Source organism: Onychomys torridus, chromosome 2, assembly GCF_903995425.1.
Source record: "Onychomys torridus chromosome 2, mOncTor1.1, whole genome shotgun sequence".
In the NCBI taxonomy this organism is placed as follows: domain Eukaryota; kingdom Metazoa; phylum Chordata; class Mammalia; order Rodentia; family Cricetidae; genus Onychomys; species Onychomys torridus.
Genome location: NC_050444.1, coordinates 103,693,464 through 103,709,210, shown reverse-complemented (window position 1 = coordinate 103,709,210; position 15,747 = coordinate 103,693,464). Strand labels below are relative to the sequence as shown.

At 38.2% G+C, this 15,747-nt stretch overlaps 1 protein-coding gene across 4 annotated transcripts in view; it reads right to left on the bottom strand.

Moving 5' to 3' along the window:
- Adamtsl1 (ADAMTS like 1) overlaps window positions 1-15,747 on the bottom strand; it is a 392,521-nt gene that overhangs the window by 169,653 nt on the left and 207,121 nt on the right. For all 4 annotated transcript variants that reach the window (XM_036178884.1, XM_036178887.1, XM_036178883.1 and 1 more), the window contains 3 exons: window positions 12,206-12,410; window positions 10,466-10,613; window positions 7,782-7,866 (listed from right to left, as the gene is read on the bottom strand). In XM_036178884.1, coding sequence (XP_036034777.1) covers window positions 7,782-7,866; window positions 10,466-10,613; window positions 12,206-12,410 — 438 coding nt within the window. The remainder of the gene's footprint in view (window positions 1-7,781; window positions 7,867-10,465; window positions 10,614-12,205; window positions 12,411-15,747) is intronic.

Sequence of the window (15,747 nt, the reverse complement as noted above, 5' to 3'; positions counted from 1 at the left end):
ATGAGGAAATGGAGGTATATGGGTTCAGTGATTTGCCCAGGCCCACTGTTGCTAACAGAGACCCAAGTTGGGGCCCACACTTGAGCATTGTGCAGCATTGCTCTGTGTGGAGAGATAGATGGCGTTTAAACCTTGATCCTAGCAGGGCCAAATCCATGTTAGGACATATAAATACAGAGCCCCACTCCTCACCAACTCATAGGTGGCAGCTGGATGTATTTGAGGGAAAAAAAAAAAAACGACTTTAGGAAACCATAGGCTTTTTAGTCTGGTTTCAACATACAGGTTTGCCTCAGTGAGGAATAAACAGTGACAGAAACGTGATCATATGCCATGGAAAGCCCAGTCACCTTTTCCTAAGTAATAATTTTGACAGCAATGCCAGATTTAAATAAACTCTATCATAAGCTGCCAACTGTTGGTTCAGATCAACATGTCCCTACAACCCTCATAATATATATATATATATATATATATATATATATATATATATATATATATATATATATAAATTTCATCTATTTTTTATCACTTGTGTAGTGTGACATATTAGCTTAACTATTATGATATCTTAGCCCAGAGATAGATATAATTCTAACCTAGATAGTACAGAACTGGGGTTCTAATGTCAATCATACCAAAACATCAAAGAACATTTCTCTTTTGATTTGTTTATTTTATGTGTATGAGAGTTTTGTTTGCATGTATGTGTGCGTACCCCATGTGTACCTGCTGGCCCCAGAGGTCAGAAAAGAGCGTTAGATGATGACTGGAGTTATACACAGTTGTGAGCTCCCACATGGGTCCTGGGAATTACATCTAACTCCTCTGGAAGAACAACAAGTGCTTTTATTCACTGAGCCCCTGGAATGACATTTCTTAATTAATGTAGAGCTCAGCTGTTTAATTTGTGGATACACAGCAAATATTCAAATTTGAATCACAGCCCTATTGCTTCTGTGACAAGAATACCCAGAGGTTTCTTTCTTTTAAAACATTTACTATTATTTCTTATGTATATGGGTGTTTTGACTGCATGTGCATTTGTGTACCATATATATGCCTGGTGCCTGCTTAAGCCAACAGAGGTCATGAGATTCCCTGGAGCTAGAGATACAGACAGTTGTGAGCTGCCATGTGGGAGCTGGGAATTAAACCCAGGTCCTTTGGAAGAGCAGCCAGGGCTCTTAACCACTGAGCCATCTCTTCAGCTCCAACCCTGAGGTTTCTTGAGAGTAAAACACTATTAAGTAACTTTGCAGTATCTGTATCTACCACAAAGTCACTGTACTGAGCAGGTGGCTCACTGGAGAGTTTTAGCTCCTGCTGTTGAAGGCATGAACAGTGAGTAGATGCTATGTTCTTCCAAAGTTATCTATTGTGAAAATATAATTGTGCCTCAGCATCTGCTACTGCAGGAAATATGCAGGGTAGGGATAATTTCAGTAGATGGGGATGAGGTCAGGAAGGGAGGAGCTGGAAATGAGAGAGGGTAAGATACGAGAAGACCACGACTGTCTACTTAGTTCAAGACATCAGCTCACTGCACACTAATCATGCTTCTGCTGCTCAACCTGCTACTGCACCAGCATCCTTTTTGTTAACTTGTATTCCACAGTATACTACTTGCTCTTACATGAAATGATTCCTGATGGTTAAAACGTCTATTTCTATGCATAGAGAAGGTATTCCTTGATATGGGAGATGGCTCAGTCACTAAAGATTAAGGTTTGCATAAAAAACGATTAAAAAAAAGAACTCCCTTGCTATTTTCCATGGCCTGAGACTCATAAAGAGAACAAAACTCAGGTATCTTGTATTGCAAATATAAAAAAACCATTGCTGTCTAAACACTTCACTAATGTTTGATTTTTTGGGGGAAATATAATAATTCATGCCCCACTCCTGAGATTTCTAACCATTTTCTTAAACTTTACATTCTTATGCACTAAGTTAAGAAATTTACATTACCTAACAACTTAACAGGTTATATATATATATATATATATATATATATATATATATATATATATATATATATGTATATATTGAAGCATGGTTCTAAATGTATTGAAATGCTGTCTCCCACAAGATAAACAAGGCACCTAAGGACTGTAGGAACATCATGGGGACTCTCATTGGTCCTTCTATTTAGACCCAAATCCTTGTGGGTTCTATTCACACAGATGGAGTTCACAGATAAGAATTTCCTTTTGTTTCTTACTGAATCAGTCCTGTGGCTAACCTGATGCCATCTGGTATCCAGATATCACTGCCAATTTCTGACTGCTTTTTCTTTTCCTCTGGCTCATGTCAAGATTATTTGTGATAATACATTTAAGGCCTGATTATTACAATGAAACTTCCAAATAGCTTACTAACCAAAAGTCTTGACTGAAAATCTGCTAAGATTACTCAAGAGTTTTAAAATGCAAAATCAAGGCAGAAGGACTGCCTGATCTTACCTTTGTGAGTCAGTATCACATGGCTCTCCACCTGGTGAATGCCAGCTAGTTGATGAGGGGATAGTTGGTTAATATTAATGTTAATGTATTTGCTATCTAGAACCTGAAGGACATTGTACATCACTGCTTATTCTGAACCAACCAGGAAAAACTGCCAGCAACTGAAATGTACATGGGAAGAACTGAGCTTCTCTCACGTGCTATCGGATCTGAGATGTTTTGTTTAGAAACCCCAAAGTCTAGGAAGACAGTCAGAGTGCTGGTGCATCTTGCTCATACTTTGTTCGTTGTAAATATATCTCCATTCAAAAGCTGCCCTCTAGGACATTAAGGAGTCTGTTTCCACTTGAAGGAGTTAAAGATATGAACATTTTCCTTCCAGTTCCATGTCAGATGAGACTTTTTAAGACAAGCCAGATGAAAAAAAAACCACATTTCTTTAAGAGTCTTGGAGATCACCGTTGTATGAGATACATTTTTTTCTTTCAAGAAATTAAGTAGACAAAGAGGTCATAATTTGTACTTGTCAAGTAGTAGAGATGGTGATGTGTACATCTCAGCAAAGACTGAAAGCAAGGTGGGGAGATCAGTTTCAGTTTCTACCTGATCAAAGTATCCAATTGAACAACTACACTGCAGTTTTGAACTACCACCAAATAAAGTTACTTCTGGTGATTTAAAAGCGATCCTCTATTTTATTGGAAACAACCTGATAGATTCCATTTGCTTTGCTAGCATTAAACCTAATGAAACAACCCGGTACAAAAGCAGCAGAGCAAAGTTCCCCTGGCACATCCTTTTCTCCCCTTTCTAGTGTTAGTAGCACTAGCACCCTCAGAAAACCCAACTCCACAGAATCTTAACTGTAGATGTTTCTCTTCAACCATATGTGTCTCGGGATTTCTTTAAAATATTTTTGTTGACAGCTTTATACATTTATCTAATGAACTTTCATATCAGTTACCATTCTGTTTTCTCATTTTCCTTTCCCTTTCCCAAAGAAATCCTTCTGCTCAGCATGCCCTTCTCCTACTATCGTGTGTGTGTGTGTGTGTGTGTGTGTGTGTGTGTGTGTGTGTGTGTGTCTGTCTGTCTGTCTGTCTGTCTATCTGTTTGAGATTCACTGAACTTAGAGTTTTGTTTTATTTTTTTGACAGTGGGGGTGGGAGGTAATTTACCCAAGCAAGGTCCACTGATCAATGATTATATTGCTGAAGAAGATGACATCTCCTCCTAACAACTGTTAGTGGCTCATAGTCCCTCTAGGAATAGGGGGGCTGCATAGGTTCCTCCCGCATCTATGATGCAATGTTGATTGGCCCAATCATATTTCAGTCTCCTACAGCTAACCATAGCTACAGTGAGTTCATGAGTGCAGTGGCTATGTCATGTCCAAGGACTGCTTTTTGCTACATATTTCACCATTGCCTGGCTCCTACAATCTTTCTACCATCTCTTCCTATGTGTTCCCTCAGTATTGGAGGCATGATAAAGTGGCCTCATTTAGAACAAAGATTTCTTTTGATTTTCCAGCTGACAACCTTGGAGATGAGTTTACTCTACTATCTATTTTTACGACTGTCTATGAGCAGTTTCATTCATGAAAGCCCCAAATCTGCTTACTTTTCAGTTCGATGTTTGGATCATATTTGCATTGTCTTATTCAATGGGAGAAAGAAAAATTCCTTGTTTAAGGACTCATCCTGGAGCTGGGGAGAGGGCTCAGCATTTAAGAGGGCTTGCTGCTCTTCCAGAGGATCCAAGTTTGGCTCCTAGAATTCACATCAGATAACTTATGCCAGGGGACCTTACATGGCATGGCTTACATTTGATGGTCTCTGTGGCTAATTAGTCTCATACCCCTCCTGTACTTAAAATAAAATAAAAAAAAGTTTGGGGCTAGGGAGAAGGCTCAGCAGGCAAGAGCACTTTCTGCTCTAGCAGAAGACCCTGGTTTGGTTCACAGCTGCCACATGGTGGTTCATAACTGTAGGTAACTTCAGGTCTAGGGAGTCTAACTCCCTTTCTGGCCTCCAAGGACAATGGACACATGATACACAGACATACATATAGACAAAATACTCATACACATAAAATAAGATTCTTGCTGTTTGTTGCCAAGATAACTGGTTAAAACTATGTCTAGGGGATAAAATCAGCCTAGAGGTGTGGATTTCCATAAGAGAGTTCACAATTCCACTTCTGTATACATAGATGATACATTTGCCACAGTCCATTTGCCCAAGGTACATCTTCTGTTTTGAGGAACAAAACAGTATCTCAGAACATTTGTGTTTTGTTTCTGGAAGTGCTGTGGGGGCAAACTGGGTAGCATCTCTATCACTGAGCTGCAAACTCCAGCCCTCAGATGAAACTTAATAGATGATGAATCTATATTATGCAAAATGATCCAATCTGTATACTTTTTTCAGAGCTTCTTGGAGATATATCTGGATTCATATAATCCACATGATGTTTAGGTTAGTGGAACCACAATGTGAGAACATTCTTGTGTTCTTCAATATTTTACTTATTTCTTGGCAATTCAGTTTTTGGTCTTTTAGCATAGTTTTCTGCTAAATATATCTTAGAGAGATTGCCTTCCAACATACTTCTAGCTAGTGCTAAGCAATTTTTTCTTTTATTTTGGGGTTATTAGAAATATCTGACACTCAATAAGGACATTTCCATATGCTAACAGTTTAAATACAGTGATTTTCCTGTGTTTATTTAACGAGACAGGCTGTTGATAATATTTTCATTTTCCATATGGGAAAATCAATGATCTTTGCTGCTTTCCTGTATAACTCACCCAAGCCTGCTACAGTTAGTGCACGAGATAACAGCTCTCGACCTCTGTTCCCTCCAGCCTCAGAGCAGCAGTTCAGAATTGACAGCTGCAGCTTCCACACATTACTGTTTAATTTAACCAATGTGAGTCTCTTCGGTGGGAGAAGAATGGTTTGCTGACAGTATATCATTTTTTCATTGTGCTTTGGAGAGTAATTATGGTTGTTATACACATTTGGAAGCATGTCTATGCGGTTTTTTAAAAAAAGAAAGAATTAAGACCATGCAAAATTATGTTTTTAAAATTCAAAATCAATTAAAAAATGTGACACTTAAGACCTTTCTGAGGGCTCAGCACATTAAACATGTAAGATGTATTAAAATGTGGAAAACATATAGCTTTCATTACCTAATTCTACAGCTGTCATTTATTTCATTTTTGGTATTAATGTAATTGTTGTTCTGAACATAACTGTATACATTTCCTTTACATTAAATTGGCACTCCAATTATAATCTACTTCAACTCAGATTAATCACACCAAGATGGCAATTCCATTACATGAAGAGTGAAATTTAATGACTTAATTTTATATGCCTATGATTTCAATGGCTGAAAGTGTGTTTAGCTGCTTTAGGGGTTTTTATGAAAATTAAGCATAATGCATCTTAATTGGAACATTAGTGGAAAATGCACACCATAAAATATGCATGATCATCGTCTACGAAATGCTTCTGCATAAGCATTTAATTCCACTTACAGGTTTCATTGGAGTGGTATCGACTAATCAGAAAGAAGTATAATAACAGATGCAACAAGCTTTTATTTAGTTTTAACTCTGTTCTATTATTTAACATTAGTTAGAATGTAATATTACAGACACCTATGCCTCAGAACAGATGGCAAAATCTAATGTATAATGTGTTTACATAAACAACACACAGTTTGAGGAGTAATGTGGCCCTTTTCTCTGTCTCAGATAAAACCTTAGTAGATGCAGAATGAAGGACCCTGATGTCCTCCTCAGCAATGAGATCTGTCAAACTAGGTCCTGGCTAGAGAGTAGGTCCTAGCCAGAGAAGGAGGGGAAATGTCTTCATCTATTTCATTAAAGATTGTTTTGTGACCTTCAGCTGCCATCTTTTCTCCAAAAGTCTGCTACCCTTAGTTGCTTTTTCTTAATTTTTTTTAACTGTGGCATCTTTATGATAAAAAAATTTATGTTTAATTAAATTGTTCTCCTAAGTAAAATGTGGTATTTAATGCATGCACCATTTGTTTTTATTTTTATTTACTTTTATTTACTTCTGGAAAATCAAGTGACCATTGATTACTGAAATTTCTTGAAACTCAGGAACACAATTTTACTTCCTAAAAAAATTATATTAGATTTAGATCCAAACAGGATAAACTGGAGAAAAAAATCCATTTGAATATCTTCATTTGTGTCTAGCAAAATTTACACTTTGGCTTGAAATGGAAAAGTATATGATATTCTATGATTTCTACTGTGAATTCCTGAAAGTTAGATCATATGTCTTGTATGTCCATAAATCATATAAACCCTAGTATCTACATTAAAGTAATCTAGAAAGGCTTCAAACTGTGAAATGACTTTTATCATATATGGAATGGACACAGTAAAGTACTTTTTCTGTGTAAAAACAGTGCAATAGATATGCCTGTTATATCTCTAGTGGAATCAGTGTATATGGCTCCACCAGACTAGCTGCTTTTATCTCTCTTCTGGGTTACTTTCTGAAGTCTGTGGTAAATCTGTGCCTACTGGTCTAGATTTCACAGTTTACAAATGGAACTTGTATAGTACCATAAGTAACTGGGTAAAAACCACCATCTTTCCAATGAAGAAGTAAAACTATTACATGCCTTTTACCTTTATATATATTTTATTTACTCCTAACTATTTGTTAATAGCCATACTACAAAGTTCAGGGGTAAGGAGAGTGGAATGCTCTGCCCAGACTTTCATATCAAATCTGTCTGTCTGTCTGTCTTTTTATCCATCCATCCATCCATCCATCCATCCATCCATCCATCCATCCATCCATCTATCCATCCATCATTGTACTGGGGATTAAGCCCAAAGCTTTGCATATGCTAGGGAAGCAAGAGCTCTACCACTGAGCTATATCCCCAGCCTATCTAATCTCTTTTATATCATCAGCCTGGAATTTCTTACCTTTGGCTCCTTGCCAAAGGAAAAAAACTTTGGAGAAGAGGACAAGAACCCTACTTGTTTCTCCCTATATAGGGAAAAACTGAAAAATACTTAGAATCAGTCAGGAAGAATATGAAAAAGTTCTAAATCTCATTTGAATGCAATTAAAGTTTTGACCAACACTTGGCAACAGATCCATCTCTAACTGAAAGCCCAGAGGGCTCACTCCACCTTGGGAGGACAATTACACATAACTCAGAATCCATGAAAGCCACAGCAGTGAGACACCCCCCCCCCCACCCCGCTGCTAATCCCCTTCAAAAGGAGATTCTCCATACTGAACTTACGAAGGCTCTTCAGACACAGCTGCTCCTTCCTCTAGCTCCTGGGCTTGCTTGAACCATGGCAGCTTGGCCTCTACTGGAAGTTTCTCTGAGAATAAGTACAGTGGGAAGGGAAGAGGTTAGAAACTACCTGAGGGTTCATGGCAGTTCCTCATTCTTAGTTCTAGTTTGACAGTGTATGTAGAAGTCATGCTGACAATGGCAAATAATTATGGTTGTGGCGAAAAGCTGTCTCTGAGGACAGTTGTATCACGAAGACTGGCCAATGGATTTAAAGAAGGTTTCTTAACACTTGTGTCTATACGCATGCTTTTCTTCTCTATGTTGAATTATAATGTCCTTTTATTATGAAAATCCTTATGTTAGAAACACTGACAACAATCGTACAGAGAATCAACAAAGCACCACTGACAACTTTTAAAATAAAAAGTCCAGTAATACTGTGGTATTTTGTATAATTGTTTTGCCTTTTGGCTAAGTGTAATCTTATGTTGCATTATCAAAACCAAACAAATTACCATGCTGAAATTTGTAAAACATTGTTTTAAAGTTCTGACTTATTCAGTATCGCCCTCAAGGTTCAATAACAATGGAAACATCTGCCACTGAAGGTCCATAAACCATGATTTGATGTGTTTTACCTATTCATCTAGCTTTGGGCAAACAACTCAAACAAGCTTCTTAAGTGCTTCCTGGGGAAAATGTGGAGGAGAAAAAGAACTAGGGAGGCTCTAACTGCCCCTATAGAAGTCACTGCCAAGATTCTCATTTCTGACATATTTATTAAGGTCATTTATGGGCATATTTGCCTTTATAGTATGAGCCAGTGAAGTTCTGTCACCATTTTATAACATATAATTGCAAAGATGAAAGAAATATAGCCACATATGCATGCACTATGGAGTTATGTACTATTTTAATGATGCTTACAGAGTCAAGATCATTGCTTAGCTGTGAAAATCCAGATTTTATTCTTGATAGCTAACTACAGACAAATTTTTCTGCCCTCCAAAGCTGCTTGGTAAAGATAGAACTAATAAATAATTGGCTATTTTTAGTTGGGCTTTCACTGCTTGTCTTCTATTTGCAGCCATTGCTTATAGCTACAAAACATAGCAAGAAATGTGCAGCTGCCAAAGCCAAGATGATAGCCTCCTGGGTGCAGGGCACATGCATCATGTCACAACTCCACCATCCACCCCAGTTAAACGACAGCCAGTGTAACAAAGTGTCCAGCTTGTGGCAACTTCATCTGATACTTGAAGATACTAATGATAGTCTGCTTAAAGGTAATGTCCGGAGGAAACCCAGTGTGAAGCAGGGGGCAAATGAAGAACCCTATTACACCATATCTCTTGTAACCCTCTCATGATCTCCCATATTCATACTAGTGTCTCCCCCATTTTACAGAAGAGCAAACTTAGAGTGAGATTATTAAGAATAATTGGTATTTCTGGTCTGTCTTTTTTGTTTTCCTTTTAGACTATTAAGAGCTCACAATGTTACTCACTCAGATAATAAGTATAATGTAGCACTACCTCATGGCTGATTTTCATAGAAATGTAATGTCTCAAAGAAACAATATGAAGAGAGAAATGGGAACCATCTTTGGCATTAAAAACTAGAATAATGTATTGTATAAAATTCTGAACATCCAAATAGTTTGTGATTCTGAGTTTTCCTGTTTCATTGACATGCCAATAATATTGTCATAGAAATGTGATCAATAGTCACACTGATCTGAAAGATCCAGTATAATTATAATGCCTCTTGCTTAAGTAGATTTTTTTCTAAATTAAAAAAATATATCATTTCTGACATCTATTAAATTCGGATATGTGTCACAGTTCTATGTCAAATTATACTTCTGGAATTCAGCCTCATATTACTTTAATTTTCAATATAGGAAGTAACAGTTTTCTGCTTTCTCAGTTGATGTCTGTGACTTCCCAGCATATGCCAGGCTCAGCAAAGTAGAAATATTTGGATTCATTGCTTGTTTTTAAAAGAAATGTGGATAGTAATTTACACACATACATATATATGTACATATATAAATATATATACAATCTGGTCTCTCTTTATGAAGATGAATCCAATATGTTTTGGCAATGATTTTCAAACAGTTGGAAGACAAGTGTATACATAGATTTCTACACGTGCTACTTCATAAAGGATGTAGTCAAGATCATTTGAACTGGCAATACTCATGTTAAGTGAAATAAGCCAGACTCAGAAAAACTAATATAATGCATGCTTTCTCTCATAATCAGTACACACACACACACACACACACACACACACACACACACACGATGCTCAAAAACAGAGGGACTATTTTGGCAGAGAAAATGGACTAGTGACAGGACAGGGAGGCACTGTGGTAGGGTAAGTGCAAGTTACAATAAAATCCACACATATGTATACTTATATGAATATAAATGAATAATACATATGTGAATGAAAATGCCATAATGAAAACCATTATTTTGCATAAAAACTAAAAATATTGTAAAATAAGACAAAAAAATTGAAGCTGTAAAGAGAATCAAGTCTATTTAATATAGTCTGTGTTATAAAGAACCATTGCTAAGAACATTTAGGATATTAGAAAATAATGCAAGGAGATCTGAGATGCCTGAGTGTCCCTCACCATGGAGGAAGGGTGAAGGCCCCCGTTCAGTTACCTCTGGGTTTGTAGCAGGGCGTGGGTATGATGCATTCTTCTTTTATGTGGGGCTTTGTTTTCGCGCTGCAGCCTCCTGTGTGCATTCCTCGGTGGTCAATGCAAAGGACCACACGGTACCTGAGGCCCTGGCCACATGTCACCGTGCACTGGGAAGAGATGGCAAGAGAAAGAGAGAGAGAGAGAGAGAGAGAGAGAGAGAGAGAGAGAGAGAGAGAGAGAGAGAGAGAAGACTCATAGGCAAAGCCCGATTAACTTATTTAACTAGGCTTACATAAGTAGACCTCTTAAAAAATGAAGTTTCACATACATATATGTGTATGAGTCCTTCTGGTGTATTTAAGCCACTTCTTACCAGTTATTTGATCTTGGTTCTGTTTGGGTTTCAGAGATGAAGTTAATTAAATCATCCTTTAAACGTTTTTTAGGATATGATTAATTATTGATTAATTCGTTGTACTGTGTGCAAAGACAGACTCAAATAGAGTACCACAAAAGAGACACAAAGCTATAGTATGCTCAAGCTCAATTACTCATATAACCTTACTTACTTATTTTGTGCATATCTGCCCAAATATGAGAAATACTAACTCCTACAAGGATATTAAGAAATGTTAAACTACTACCACAGCTAATTTATACACAGCATAGACAATGCAACTGATGGTATTGAAGTGGGGAAAAAAATCATAGGAGCTGAGTCAATGGGCAGAAGTAGAGAGCATCTCTGAAAACTCTGCCAGCCCTGGGGCAGGTCTGGTACAGGAAATGCCAGGCTTTTGAATCTGTCTTGATTCACAGTGCAGTGCTTTTCATTGTTGTTTTATGTTGTTGTTTTAGTGGATAAGGACACAGTCGTTTGCTTCCACATCTTGTTATCTCCTTCCCCATTCCTCTTTTTTACATTTTTTACATTTTCACATCCTGTAAGCAGGAAACCAAGAATAAGCCCGTGTGTGTGTGTGTGTGTGTGTGTGTGTGTGTGTGTGTGTGTGTGTGTGTCTGTGTCTGTGTGCCTGTACAGTACTAAGGACTAAACCTGAACCTGTGGCTTTGAACATAGTAGGCAAGTGCTCTACCAGTGAGCTACATCACTAGCCTTTCCCTTTTTAAATTTACTTTTTATTTTGAGGCAGAGTTTACCTATATAGCCCAAGCAGGCCTTGAACTTGCAATCCTCTTGAATCACTCTCTCAAGGAGCTAGGGTTACAGGCCTGTGCCACACACCCAGCTAAAAATAATGTTTGAAGCTCTATTGTAGCAATAATGACAGCTAATATTGGTAGCATTTTTAGTTTCACTAATTCTACCTCATATCTATTTTTAACTATTATGCTGTTTTCACTTAATCATGTTTCTTCTCAGTGAATGTGTACATAGTTATATTTTTAAATGATTCACATCCCTTTTACATAAGACAAAAAAAATAATAAAAAATGAAATCAGCTGAGCTATTTCGTGGAAGTAGCTCTCACAGATTAAGGATCATTCAACCTCAATAATTCTTGGAAGGCATTTGCTACCCGATTGGGATGAGAAGAAGCGAAGTTGAAGTAACTTGAAGGAAGATTAACAAATGTTTGGTCAGTTGGGACGTTCATCCTCTAGGAACTAAGGTGACAGGTTTTGAGACTTCAGGTAGAGAAGGATGGCACTGTACAGGGCACTCTGTGGGGCACGATGGTGAGAGCTAAGAGTGGACTTACTCTCCTAATGAACAAAGAAAGAGGGCACAGTTACCGGAGACCACTCCTGTGCCAGCCATTTAGGGCAGTCAAAAATGTTGCAGGGCTGCACGCTGGGCATCTTAGGGGTGTACATGCATTTCCACTCTTCCACTGAAGTGACATGCCCCTGGATGTCCTCCTCCACACAGGAAACTGCCCGGCTCTGGATGCCCCCCCCACACGAGGAGGAGCACGCGGTCCACGGGGTGGCCTCCCACCTACAGAAGCAAGGGGAGTCATCAGGGCGGACGTGCAAACTGCCAAACCTCCTTAGTGACCTGTCACACCAACCCAGTGCCCTGGGCCGATCATTGCTTCTCCAGAGAACCAAAGCTCTCCATAGGCTGAAATTTCATCAAGAGGCAAAATTCAACCTTGGCAAGAATGTTTCATATAGGAGATTACAGTCTGGGGAGCAATCCACCGGATGCCTGGGCTGTCTGTAACCTATTTACAATGGAGATTCAATCTGCAGTCCCCTCTCTGTAGTTTCTGCATAAATATATATAAAACATGCATATATACATGTGCATATACTTACATATGTATTAAAGTTTAATTACTTTGCACTAAATATTAACTGAAATAAGCAACTAACACAAGAGTTTTCCATTTGGGTGGACACTTTTATCTTTAATGTTTTGCTTTATCACTTCTGGACTTTTTTTTCTTTCTATAGGAGAAGCTCATCCACATCTCCCTACACAAAAGCTCTTTCTCCCTCCCTTCTGCCAAGGTCAGCTCCAGGATTCCAACACTCAGCACAAGCTGTGTACTTAGATTATGCTGAGTGTGTGTAGGCTGAGGTCCAGAAGTGTCAATAACTGTATTTCTCTCTAGCTGGTGACAGACCCACAAATGTCCTCCAGTAAGGAACTCCTTGACTTATAAACATGCTTAGTTTTGGTTGAAAGGCATATGATGACTGAACAGAGATTATGCTGTTAAGGCAGAGACTAACAAGACTGCCAATGAAGCTTAAGCGAATTTAATCTCTCTCTCTCTCTCTCTCTCTCTCTCTCTCTCTCTCTCTCTCTTTCTCTCCTTCCTTCTTCCTTCCTTCCTTCCTTCCTTCCTTCCTTCCTTCCTTCCTTCCTTCCTTTCTTTCTTTCTTTCTTTCTTTCTTTCTTTCTTTCTTTCTTTCTTTCTTTCAGTTTTATAGCATTTGGGACCAGACTTTTACCTAATTCTTTTCTCTCCTCCTGTAGATTTAGACATGTGGAACTCCTGCTTACAGTAGCAAGGCACTGAGTGAGCCATGCTTGTTTCTCACATGTATTCTGATAGCTAGGGGATGTATCAGCTTTAAGAGTTCTTAAAGAATCATGAGAGATCTCATTTTAATGAGAATGAACCAAAGCCTCCCTGAGTTGACACACCTGAATAGCTGCATTTTTAAGTACTGCACAGGCAGCTGGCAGCCCACGGAGACTGGAATTATTCTATACGTAAGTTTCACATGTGTTGTGGGCTTGATTTCTCTTCTGCAGGACCCAGAATAACACTGTGTGTTTCCGATGTTAGAGGAGTTTCTAACACATTTTGTCTGCACTGTTCAGGTTTAGGCACACCATTGTCTTCACTGTCAACAGCCAAATTATGCTGCCAAATCCAGTATTTTCCCCACAGAAGACACATCAAAAATGTTACTATGGGGAAACTGAGGTTCTTTAACCCTTGGGAGATTGAATAAAAGTTATTTCAAGGGGATGAATTGGTTCAGCACAGTTCTCCTTGCAAAAGGATAAGGCAGCTCTACTTGCCTCCCGGTTAATCTCTACATGACTTCCTTCTCGAAGTGAACAGGTCTGGTTCAGAATACATAAGCATATACTCATGCTACATTTAATCTGATAGTGAAGCAACACTATTTTAATGGATATTTAATCACCTAGATGATGGCAATTCTATAAGGGAAAACATCTTCTAATTGGCACTCTAAAACCTTGAAATTGCACCTCTCATGAAAGGGAGAATGATTGATTGCTGTCTCAACACTTGCCTCAGCCATGATGTTTCACTAATGAATGCAGACTCTTCTCAGTGTCGCCGATCACAAGATAGATGAGGATGATACGAATTTGCAGACTCATAGCATGGCTTGAGCTTACAAATTCAGGTCTATATGTGAAATAGTATCATGTGACTCCTCATGTAACAATGAGGCCATGGGGAACTTTAAAGCACAACATGTTTAGCTAAAGTCTAATGAAAGACGAGAGATGACACTCTTTTGTCAAGAGATATTAAAACAGTGACCAGGGTGAATACTACCAAATAAAAGAAGAATATATATATATAAAAATCTTGTCCTAGAAAACTATTAAATAAATTTACATGCCATATATTTAAATGTACTTGGATTTTAATGACCTTAAACCCATACTATGTTTAGTTTAAGAATTTTTCAAAATTAAAAAGGATATAGCAAAAGAGACAGCAAGGAGTTCATTGTCAATCAATTAGTTCATCATGAGACTTACATTGAGATTTATGCTAAGTCAAAGGCAGAGAGCAGAAAAGACCCTAAAATGTATTCACTGTGTGCTGTATCTCTACTTGTCTGAAGCCTACTTAACTGTTTTAGAGTGAAGCTTTCTGGCTCGATTATCAAGGAATTGCTGTTGGAGAGCTATTTGAGCTTTAATTTTGTTAAATGGAAACACATTTCTGAAACAGCTGCCATTTGCTAGATCTTCGTCAGTGAAGCCGACTTTGTATCTTTGGTACTACTTGCAAACAGAAGTACAAGGGCCAAGAAATGCAGCCCATTTGCTAACTGAATTGTCCTTTTCTGCTGAGATGAATAGACATATCAAATAAGTAAACAGGGCATGGTGCAGAAACCAGTAAGTGGGACCATAGGCATGAGGTAGCACCAGATTTTAGACACTTGAGGGAAGTCATTCTATAAGAAGTCAAGACTACCATATGAAAGGTATTACTTGCACCAGAAAAAAAACAAAACAAAACCAAAAAAACCAAGAAAACTCATAGAAGATGACAGGAATCTAGAGATTTCCTGATAGGAGAAACATACACTCAGTGTTGTTCACATTGACTCCCAACTTTACCTTTATTTTAAAATACAAGGCTTTCCTCCGTACAAAGAAAGCAGGTGTCCTAGGAGTACTTACTTCACCGACCCAGGAAGGGAAATCTTGGCTCAATTGTATTTATCTTTTGATTTCTTTCAGCATACTATCAAGGAGAAGACATGTGGAAAAAGATACCTAAGGGGAATTCTGGGGTCACTTACTGTCTTTATCAGCACAATTACATCAAGGGGGGAGCAGCTGACTGGTGAGGGAGCCATTTAGTGACACATTTTGCAATAATTGTATCCAGTGTCACTCAATCTTCTTTTGTACATGGCTCCTAGGACAGTGACCAGACAGTCTCCTGCTGGTCACTGGACGTTTTTAACTAGATACTGGACAACATGGAAATACCTATATATGCATTTATACATATGTAAATACATACAGAGAACACACTAGTTCCTATTTGTATGAACATGCATGTTTACTTATCTGGGTTGTGGGCATGATTGCT